Raw genomic sequence first — 11,781 nt, forward strand, 5'->3', positions numbered from 1 at the left:
GCAGAAGCGCTGATGGTCCCAATCCACGTGAAGACAGTGGTACCTTCAGGAAAGTCCTTTTGCACACACCAGCCTGGTCAGGTGTGCATGAATATCTTTCTCCGAAACTCTCCTGTCCACATCCACTCCCTCCCACACCAGGCCCTGCACCCAAAGGCTGACTAAGGCTATTTAGCACATCAGACGTTGCCAGCTGAAGTCCCCTGTATGTTACAACTGATGGCCCCTCCCAGGAGCTTCAGCTAGACCTCTGTGTTGTCCGCCTCCTTCCCCCCTACTGCCTGCAATCTGCAGGATCCCCAGTTCAGTGAAGCCTGGTATTTCCTTTTCCCTGTTCTAAACCTGGATGTTTTGCAGGGAGTGTGTTTCAATGCCCGTGTCAATGTGTTGATGAAACCCACATTTCCTGAGCTGCTGGACACCGACCACCCACCACATGACTGACCAATGCCCCTTTGGCCAATTCATCCCTGTGGCTAACAAACTTGGTAGCTGTGGTCCTGCAGGCAGATGGTCCTCACTTCTCACATAACCTTAAGAATATTTTCTGCTCCAAATTACAACATTATTGCCTTGGCACAGACATGTCCCATTTAATTATTCTACTTGAGCCTTAGACACTCACCTACAAAATGGGAATAATGCCTACTTTGAAGGATTATTGTGAGGAGTCAAGAGGATTAAAAACCTCCTCTTGATCTAGTCTTGAAGTTTTACTTTTGCTTTAATCTTACGTTTCACCACCCATTGCAATCGCTGCCTAATTACAATGCATGTAGCACTGTCTTTGAAAAGCAGTTTCGTCACCGTGGTTTCTACTATCACTGGTAGTTGTCTTGATGTTCAGCTGTATTTGGAGAGTACGGTAAAACTTGGCTCGCACTATCTAGAATAAAAATTAGAATAAAGACAAACACTTCCATGTTATGCTGAAATTATATTTATATATAGATATAGATATAGATATTTACTTTTCTGCAGACAGCTTTTACTGATGAGTCATTTTAACGTTCGAAGAACAGCCTATTTTGATGCTACATAATCTGTACCAGAATGAGATGGATAGCTTCTCAAATTCATTTCACAAAGCCAGCACAACTCTGATAGCAAAACGTAACAATTATAACACAAAACAGAGAATCACAGATCTCACTTAAAAATACAGATGCCAAAATACCAAATAGAACAGTAGCCAGTTGAAATCAACACCACATGAAAATGTACAAAGCTTTGGCAGATATGAAAGCAAATTGAAATTCAAACTTACACACAGAGAACTGGAACATAAACACCAGAAACAAAACGTCCCCCCCACCCCACCCTGTCAGTGGCCTCAGGCCGGGGACCCAAAGGAACAATGAGATATCGGCTAAACCACATTAGCGGGGAGGGGGGCTGCTGGTGGGGTCATCAGCTTTATCATCGGGGCCAGGCTCATCCTCATCCAAATCTTCAGACTCACACTCTGCCAGCGCTTCATAGTACTGGTATGGCCAGCACCGTGGATCTTTCTTATAGAGCTTGGCCAAAAACTTCAGGACAAGCATCTTGCTGGTTTCGAGGAATGCTCGGGGGCCCCAGAGGAACTCATATTCTGCTGGCTCAGTAAAAGGGATTCTCCTGTACTCTAGGTACTTCTCTCTTACAAACACTTCGGTGATGAGCTTCTTTGTATTTCCGAAGAGACCATGTGTCTCCCGGACATCCAGCCCTAACTTGTACAGAAAAGTAAAGATCAGGTCCTCCCTGACACAATTGCCTTTCATAAAGATGAGGCTCAGAACCACCATCAGGAGTCCTACCTTGGGCCTGTCTAAATAGGATGACGCTGCTTCACCCTTCCGACCCTTGTTGATGAGAATATAAGAGTGGTTTTTGGGATCAATTTCCTTCAATTGATAACCAAAGACACACTCCAGCTTGTGGCTGGCACGGCTGATGATTTCTAAGCACTCATCTTTATATTCACGGATGATGAATTTCACCATCTCTGAGCGCTTGATGGGCACCTTGGCTTGGTCCTTGACCAAGAGGAACTGCACCAGTGCGTTTGCTCTCTCATCCAAGGGAGACAGTGGCTGAGTCTCCATCTTGGGGCCATCTTGGGTTGCACCAAATCCCTGAGCAAGATTAGGGAGCTCAGAGATGATCAAGGACGGAGGGCTAACTGGGCTTTCCCAGAGACCCAGGGCCCTTGAGGTGCTCGGGCCCTCCCAGGCACTCAGGGCCCAAGAAGTGCTGGGTCCTTCCCAGCCACTCAGGATCCGGGAGGTACTCGGGCCCTCCCAGCCACTCAGGCCATGGGAGGTGCTCAGGCCCTCCCAGTCACACAGGACCTGGATAGGGGTTTGAACCTCCCAGTCATTGAAGTCCACACTTTCCCAGGGCCTGGGGGCCTGCCAGGTGCGCATGCTCAGCATCTGGCCCCTGCCATCCTCCTCTTCGGTATTCAGATGCTTCTTCTTCCGGGTAGCCTTGCCCGAACGACGCGGAGGCTCAGCGGAGGTCTTCGAGGCCTCTTGAGTGGTGGCCATTGCCTTGGGGGCAGCTGCCGTTGCCATCAGGATGCTGGGCCCTGCCTTGGACGCCTTCGAGGCATTCACATTGGGCTGTGGAACCCATGGGACTGCAGGCAAGGCCTCAATGCAGGCAAATGGATCCTGCAGAGCAAGTGGCAGTGATTTTGGGGTCTCTGAGGTGGCAGACGGGCCCTTGAAGGCATTAGAAGAGGCAGGCTGGAACTGGGAGGTAGATGGAAAGACCCTTGGGGTGGCAGTAAAGGTCTCAGATGCGGCAGGCAAGTTTTTCCAGGGAGTTGGCAGGTGTGCTCCAGCAGTTGGCATTACCCTGGGAGCACAAAAAGTGCCACCGAAGATCATCCGGTCCTTTGAAGGAGCCTTGCGTTCCTTTGAAGAGGTCCTACGTTCTTTTGAAGAGGTCCTACGGTCTATAGAGGAGGCCCTGGATTCTCCTGATGGAGTCATCAATGATTTAGCAGAGCCCATGGGAAAATTTGCCCCCACTAAGGGGGCTCCGGGCTGGCCCTGCAAGGCTGAGGGGGGGCCCTGCCAGGAGGGCTGGAGTTGCATGGCTGGCAGCTCTGCCTGCGAGCCCGAGGGCTGGGCCTGCTGGGTGGGTAGCTGGATTTGCAGGGCCTTTTGGGAGGCGGAGGCCCCGTGAAAGGGCTGGTCCAGTTGAACCAGTGGTGGGCCCTGCCTCTGGGCCTCCTGGGTGGGCAGGGCCTGCCAGAATTGCCCGGGGGCCTTTGGAGCCTGCCAGGCCAGGCTGGCCTGGGCTTGCTGAACTTCCTGGAACTCCATTGAGGTTGGCATCTCGTGTGGCACCGGAGCTTGGCCTTTCGGGGCCTGCCAGATGATGGGTGGGCAGTGCACAGCCTGCGGGGCTGACAGCGCGGCCGGCAGAGGGGCTGGCATCACGGCCGGGGGCGCCTGCGGAACAGCGGGAGGTGCGGTGGGCATCTGCAGTGCTGGAGGGGCCGTCGGCACCTGCGGGGCCGCCCGAATTGGTGGAGCCGCCCTCAACTGCGGGGTGGGCAGCCGAGCTTGTGGGGCCTGCCGCAGAGGTGGTGGAGGCGGCAGAGCCTGCCAGAGAGGCGGCGGGGTGGCCAGGACCTGCGGGGCAGGTCGGATGGGTGGCGGTGCCTGGCGGATCAGTGGAGGTGCCTGGCGGATTGGGGGTGGGGCCTGGCGCACCGGCGGGGGGCCCGGGCGGATGGGCGGTGGGCCCGGTCGGATGGGTGGTGGCCCCGGGCGCACAGGTAGAGGTGCCTGCCAGGCAATCGTTGGAGCAGGCCAGGTGACCTGTGTGGTCTGCCAGCCCAGGGGCGTGGCTGGCCAGCCTTGCGGTGGGGCCTGCCATCCCGGCGAAGTGGTCTGCCAGCCCGGGGGTGTGGCCAGCTGCGCTGGCGGGGCCTGCGGACCCTGGGGAACCTGCGGAGGAGCCCTTATAACCTGTGACTGGATCTGCAGGATCAGAGGCTGAGCCTGTGGGGCCCAGGAAGCCATAGGCTGCGCAGGTGGGGCCGGCGCAGGCGGCTGCACCATCGGGGCTCCTGTAGCTGGAGGCTGGGTGATCGGAGCTCTTGAGCCTGCAGGATGGATCATCAGGACTCCAGGACCTGGAGGCTTGGCCATCGGGGTTCCTGGAGGCGGAGGCTGGGCCATCAAGGGTGCCGGGGGTGGAGGCTGGGCTATCGGGGCTCCTGGAGCAGGAGGCTGGACCATCAGGACTCCCGGAGTCAGAGGCTGGGGAATCAGGACTCCTGGAGCTGGAGGCTGAGCCATAGGGGTCCCCGGAGGGGGAGGATGGGCCATCGGTGTCCCCGGAGGGGGAGGGTGAGCCATCGGTGTCCCCGGAGGGGGAGGATGCGCCATGGGGGTCCCCGGAGGGGGAGGATGCGCCATGGGGGTCCCCGGAGGGGGAGGATGCACCATCGGGGTCCCAGGAGGGGGAGGATGCGCCATCGGGGTCCCCGGAGGGGGAGGATGAGCCATTGGGGTCCCCGGAGGGGGAGGATGCGCCATTGGGGCTCCGGGAGCTGAAGGATGCATCATCAGGACTCCCGGAGTTGGAGGCTGGGCCATCGGGGCTCCCGGAGGGGGAGGATGGATCATCAGGACTCCCGGAGTTGGAGGCTTGCCCATCGGGCCTCCCAGAGGGGGAGCCTGGACCATCGGGCCCCCTAGGGCCGGAGGTTGGGCCATGGGAGCCACTGGGGCAGGCGGCTGGCCCTGCGGGGCCTCCCAAGCAGGCTGAGGTGCCTGCCAAGCGGCCAATGAAGCCTGCAAATCAATCGGAGGTGGATCCCAAGGGACTGGTGGAGCCCGAGAGGAGGCGGGCGGAGCCCGCATCAGAACCGTAGGGCGGCTATAGACCGGAGGCTTAGGGGCCTCCGCCGGGGGACTCGAATCACCCAAATTCTTACTTAGCTGCGACATGTCCTTTTGCTCTGACAGCTGGTGAGCCTTTTCCTCCGACAGCTGCTGGGCCTTTTCCTCCAGAGAGAAGAGAATGCCTACGTGGCTGCTGAGAGGATTCCTCCCTGCTGACTGGTGAATAGGAAGTGAGTGCCCTTAGCTCTGCAGCTTTCCGCAGTAAGGAGGAGGGGGGAAGGGGGCTCAATCCCGCCCCTTCTCCGCCCCCGACCACCACAAGTGGATAGTGCATAGGGGCGTCTACCAGAAATCCTGGCTGACACAAGATCCCTCCTCACTCCGTCCAGTCCCCAAATGCAGCCTCGTCAGACTCCCCATGGATGAGTTTTCACAGGGGAGTGACAGGAACAGATTTATGTTTTAGAAATCACTCTACTGCATTATAGAGTTGGGAACAGACCACTGGGAACATGGAAGGTATCCATGAAGGGGGAGATGGTGTGGTCTGAGCTCAGATACAGTAAAACTGGAGCCGGAGGAAGGGAAATATATATATATATATATGTATATATATACATATATATATATATATACACACACACACACACACTATATATATATATATACATATATATATTTCAAGAGTGATAGTAGGCAGCTATTATAATTTAATGTAAGTGTGAAAGAGACGTGTGTCCTGGGAAAGTGGGAAATTGCTGGTGTAGATGATTCTCTTAGGGACACAGTGGAAGCTGGTAGGAAGAGAGATTGATGGGTATTGGATGGGACACGGGCATTTACAGTGCTGTGGACCTGCCAAAGAGAGATACCCTGCAGACACTCCTGTATAATGGCTTGAGATTCAGAAGATAAGTGAGCTGGGAGTCCAGATACTCTTCATGGAAATAGAGCTGTTGCAGGGATTGTGGATGCAGAAGAAGAGTGTTTAGGGTGAAACTCCTATGAAAGGTCTTTCTTGGAGGATACAGGCATTTTCAGACCCAAGAAGAGAAAAAAGATGGCAAAGAATAGAGAAGGAAAGAGATCCTGGAAATTGAGATGTTCCAGACATCCATGAGAGGAAGCATTTTTAGTATGGTGGATAATTCCCATGGAATAACTGGGATGAAAGGACCAGGTATGTTTCCTGTTACTTGTTTATCAGTTGCAGAGCAAGAAAGAAATGGTAACAGCGACAACCAAAAAAAATGCACTAGAAAGTAATAAAATGGGTGAATGAATAGATCCATGGTTCATATACAGGAAAAACAGATGAAGAGTAACACACAGAATTGGGGGGACATCTACTCAGCCAAATCAGTTTAAAAATTAGACAAACAATGTATTAACAGATAAAGCAGAAGACATCAAATGTATTGAGTAACACTATACTACTTCATGATGAAAGGAAATGACAGTCTCAGCTCTAGTTGGGTAGTTTTCTGGAAATGTACAAAATACTAAATATCAAAGATGTTTAGTTTAGAAGAGGCTATTTGCAGCCTAGGGCAAGAGTCTGGAGTGACCAAAAAAAAACCATGAAAGATGCCACAAGGGGGCAGACGAGAATGATGAAGGCTACACCCCACTCCTCCTCAAATTTGATAATTTATGAATCCCAGTGAAGGCATATACACACTCCCAAGTTTACTATTGCCTTAAATAATGAAATAATAATTTGGGAGTGAGGTTTCAGTAGTTTTTCTGGCAATTGAAGGGATGAGAAATGTTGTTATCCCCCAGGAACATCTTCTTTTCAGAGGCCAGCAGCTCTTCCCTGGTGGCTGTTGATGTTCCATGCCTATATAACCCCAGAAAGATGCTTATACAGAATGGATATTCCATGTCTCATGGTTTCAGATCCCTCCTGTAGGTTAATAATAGTCAATCCATATAAGAGTTCTCAGTTTGATGGGGTTTAGAGCTAACGACTTCATGGGTGCCAACTCTGGACCCATAACCCTCATGTTCCCCTATTACCAACCTTGTCACATAACAGTTGCTGGCTGTGGATGGCTTTGGGAAAAATCAGTTTATTTTTCAGCCTATGACATTTCTACCCTCAATAAAGCACTTTTTCCTCCTCTAATTCCAATATATAAATTCATCAGAGATCAAGTTCTCCCACTAACCATTTTTTTTTTCAGGATTATGGCGGATTTAGCTTTTGGTCCACCATGCTGTGGATCATCCCACACAGTAAATGGTTACCAGCAGGGCCCAATTGTTCTCACGGAGGTTGGAGCTTAATGAATAGCACTGCCTCACGTCAACCCCCACCAAATCCATTATGTCAAAGGAGGCCCAGTTTATGCCCACGGATGATACAGAAGCCAAAAGCAAATTATCAGGAATTATGAAGGGGTGGGCAATGTAGGTGTCATTGTAAATGGAAGGTAGTCAAGGTAGCACCTTTGCAACTCTTTGGTTAATGTTATTGAACTATCTGAGAAAAATTGGGGTATGAGAATCCAGTGGTTCTGCTGGGTACAGTAATGGTGGGTGAATCGGGTTTATTCTTCCCTGGAAACTACATCTGCCTGTTTTGGACAATCAGTGCTCTCAGACCCAGGCCACTTGATGATCTAGCTACCCACAAATTTCCTATTCCCAATGTCAGTAACACCTGAGGAATCGAGTGACATATAGCCCCTTTGTGAAGGTCGACTGTTGTAATATTGATAAAAGGAAAACCCAATAATGTCCTGAGTCTAGTGGGTTTGAACTACAAGCTTTAAATAGGTCTCCAAAAACCCCTCTTCTCCTTGTGGAATGTTCTAGCTTCCTGAGGCTCCCACCACCCTTTTGTGCATATGCTCTCCCATCTCCATACCTCTGATCCAAGTGTTGTCAAATTCCCTTTCCTTCCTTCTCCATGAAACAGCTTAAAAATCCAAGGTGCATAGAAAATAAAAGACACACACACACACACACATATATATATATGTATATACAAAACATCCATGGAATGTAGGTGTCTGTCTTCTAATTAGAAAGGAGTTTTCAGTATTTGCATAAGTATATAACAAAAGGATAACACAAGTAATGGAAAAGATTGGGGGAAGGAGAAATGAGGCGAGACAAACAGGAATAGGAAAATCACTGAGCCAGATGTATGAAGAATTTGTCCATTTCTTTATTGTCTGCAACATGGAAAGAATAGAGACTGGAGCCTTGTTTTACTTACTCTTCTATCCCCAGATCATTCTGAGTGTTCAGTAAGGAGCTAGTGAATGAAAGTGTAAGATTAGCACTAGAAGCGCCCATCTTTCACTCCTCGATAGCTGTTAGACTTGGTGTAAATATTGATAAGTGAGTAAAATAGTTACGATTTTCACAAAGTCTAAAATTATTTACTTATGAAATGCCTTTTATTAAGGATTTAGTATGTGCCTGACATGGTGCTATGTACAGAGAAAAATCTGACATTGGATCTTATAGACACAGAGGGATACGAATATGCTATTTTTTAGTGCAATAAAGTATTGTTGTTTGCATTGTTTAAAATTCATATTGGTCATAGTTGATGCAAATAACTGAGTACTTACTTCTGCTTGGAGTGTGGGGGTAGGGGTGTGATGTTGGCAACAGCAATGAAAAGAAAAACAAATCCAAAGGTGTGGGAGATTCATGAGTGAACAAATAGAGCACTAAAAGAAAAAAGAAAAACAAAAACAGGGTATGTCAGAAGTACAAGGCATTTGAAAGAAGAATTGTGAGAGATTCATTAAAATTGTGTAACTACTATTTATTGAATGGTGATTATTTGACCAAATACCACCCTAAAAGCTGTCAAACACTGTATATTCCTCACAAAATCCACAAGTGTTTGGCCCCATTTTACACATCAAGAAATTGAGGCTCAGGATGGTAATTAACTTGTCACAAATCTGGAAATCTATAGCAGATTCTGGAATTGAAGCCAAATCTATTTGTTGCCAAAGGGAGCTTTCTTGGCCATTACACCAGCGTTGCCAAAACTTAAAAAAAATTTAAGACATAATTAACATACAGTTAAATGCATAGATATACAGCATTCTGTTAAATGAACTTTGTCACCAAGTAACCATCTGTCAAAACAAGATGAAGAGCACTTTCTTTACCAAATAAATGTCCATGTGCCCTTTTCCAGTCAATTCCTTCACCTCCAAAGGCAACTGCTATTTTTTAATATTATTTTCCATTATCAGTTATTATAAGATATTGAATATAGTTCCCTGTGCTAAACAATAAATCTTTGTTGCTTATCTATTTTATATAGAGTAGTTTGTATCTGTTAACCCCATACTCCTGATTTATCCCTTCCCCACCACCCTCTCCCCTTTGGTAGCTGTAAGTTTGATTTTTATGTCTGTGAGTCCGTTTCTGTTTTGTATATAGATTCATTTGTATTACTTTTTTAGATTCCACATATAAGTGATATCATATGATATTTATCTTTGATTTACTTCACTTCATATGATAATCTCTAGGTCCATCCATGTTGCTGCAAATTTGATTATTTTTTATGGCTGAGTAATATTCCATTGTGTGTGTATCTGTATGTGTATATATGTGTGTGTGTATATATATATATATATATATATATATATATATGCACACACACATACACACACACCCAAACTTCTTTATCCGTTCATCTGTCGATGGGCACAAGGGTTGTTTCCATGTCCTGGCTCTTGTAAATAGTGCTGCTGTGAACATTGGGGTGCATGTATCTTTTCGAATTAGAGTTTTCTCCAGATAGATGCCCAGGAGTGGGATTGCTGGATCAAATGGAAACTCTATTTTTAGTTTTTTAAGAAACCTCCATACTGTTTTCCATAGTGTCTGCACCAACCCAACGACAGTGTAGGAGGGTTCCCTTTTCTCCACACCCTCTCCAGCATTTGTTATTTGTAGACTTTTTGATGATGGTTATTCTGACTGGTGTGAGGTGAGACCTCATTGTAATTTTGATTTGCATTTCTCTAATAATTAGAGATGTTGAGCATCTTTTCATGTGCAAAGGGAGCTGCTTTCTGATTTCTTTCACCATATATCAGTTTTACCTGTTCTTGAATTTCATATAAATCTGATCAGTATAGTGTATACTCTTTTTGTGTCTGGATTCAACTTTTTTTTTTTAGATTTAAACATATTGCATGTATCAGAAGTTTGCTACTTACTGATGCCAACTAGAACTCCAACTTTATATACTGCACAGTTTGTTTATCTATTACCTGTTGACATTGAGACATTTACAATTTGGGGCTAGTATAAAAAAAGACTGCTTTGAAAATTCTTCTAAATTTCTTCTTTTGAAAGTACATGTTCATGTATCTTGTGTAAATGTCAGACTGGATGACTGGTTCATAAAGTAGATACGTGTGTATTTATAAGGAACTGCAACAGTTCTCCACCATTGGGTTAGAATGTTTTACATACACTCTTCCAGAACTTATGAGAATTCCAGGTGCTTGACAGCCTTACAAGATTTTGTATTGTCAGTCATTTTTATTTTGGTCATCCTAGCAGATGTGAAATTGTGATTGTACCATTTTGTACTCCTCTTAGCAATGTATGAGAGTTCTATTTGCTCCAAATCCTTGCCAAAATTGATGTAATTGGCCATTTTGATTTTAAGCTTTCTAGTGGGTGAGAAATGGTTGTATCGTATTTTTGTTTGTCTGTATGCTTGTTTATTAATATAATTTTTTTTTCTTTTTTTGTGATACGCGGGCCTCTCACTGCTGTGGCCTCTCCCGTTGCGGAGCACAGGCTCCGGACGCGCAGGCTCAGCGGCTATGGCTCACGGGCCCAGCCGCTCTGTGGCATGTGGAATCATCCCGGAACGGGGCACGAACCCGGGTCCCCTGCATCGGCAGGCGGACTCTCAACCACTGTGCCACCAGGGAAGCCCTATTAATAGATAAGTTTTGAGCAGCTGTAGGCTTCCAAAAAATTGAGGGCAAAATTGAGAATTCTCATATAATCTTTGCCCGTCCCACACTCATACACAATATCAACATCCTGCACCAGAGGGTCATGAGTTATAATCCATGAACCTACAGACACATCATTATCATACAAAGTCTGTAGTTTATATTAAGTTTCCCTCTTGGGGTTATACATTCTGTGGGTTTTGACAAATGTATAATGACATGTATCCACCTTCATGACATACAGAATAATTTCAATACCCTAAAAATCCTCTGTGCTCTGCTACTCACCCTACCTCCACCCTAACCCCCAGCAAATGCCCAGGCAAACCCTACCTCCCCCCAAACCCCCTTTTTAAGATCTCCATAGTTTTGGCTTTTCCAGAATGTCATATACTTGGAATCACACAATATGTAAACTTTTCAGATTGGCTTTTTTTCCCCTACTAATATGCAATTAAGATTTCTCCAAGCTATCATGGCTTGATAGCTTACTTCATTTTTAGCACTGAATAATATTCCATTGTCTGGATGTACCACAGTTTATCCATTCACCTACGAAAGGACACCTCTGTTGCTTCCAAATTTTGGCAAATATGAATAGAGCTTCCATAAACATCCGTGGGTAGGTGATTCATTTCTTTTTATCTTGGCACAACATTCTACTGTGTGGAGGTGCCATAGTTTATTAGCACTCACCTATTGTAGGACATGTTGGTAGCATCCAAGTTTGGACACATATGAATAAAGCTGTTATAAACATTTGCATGAAGACTTCTTTGCCGACATACATTTTCAACTCATTTGCATGAATACCAGGGAGCAAAATTGCTGGATTGTATGATAAGAGTATATTTAGTTTTGTAAGAAGCTACCAAAACTGACTTCCAAAGTGGCTGTATTTTGAGACCATTTGTATATCATCTTTGTGCATTTCATTCTCTTTCCCATTTATTAATTGGGTT

At 46.8% G+C, this 11,781-nt stretch overlaps 1 protein-coding gene across 1 annotated transcript; it reads right to left on the minus strand.

Annotated features, from left to right (window-relative positions):
• Positions 1 to 1,379: 1,379 nt before the first annotated feature.
• MAGEL2 (MAGE family member L2) lies at positions 1,380 to 4,958 on the minus strand (the record flags this gene model as incomplete). The annotated part of the gene is made up of 1 exon (XM_082648152.1): positions 1,380 to 4,958. One exon carries the CDS (start codon positions 4,956 to 4,958, stop codon positions 1,380 to 1,382), a length of 3,579 nt encoding a protein of 1,192 aa, XP_082504278.1.
• Between the last annotated feature and the right edge of the window lie 6,823 nt (positions 4,959 to 11,781).

This window comes from Grampus griseus (genome assembly GCF_964374135.1).
Source record: "Grampus griseus genome assembly, chromosome: 2".
NCBI classification, from domain to species: Eukaryota; Metazoa; Chordata; class Mammalia; order Artiodactyla; family Delphinidae; genus Grampus; species Grampus griseus.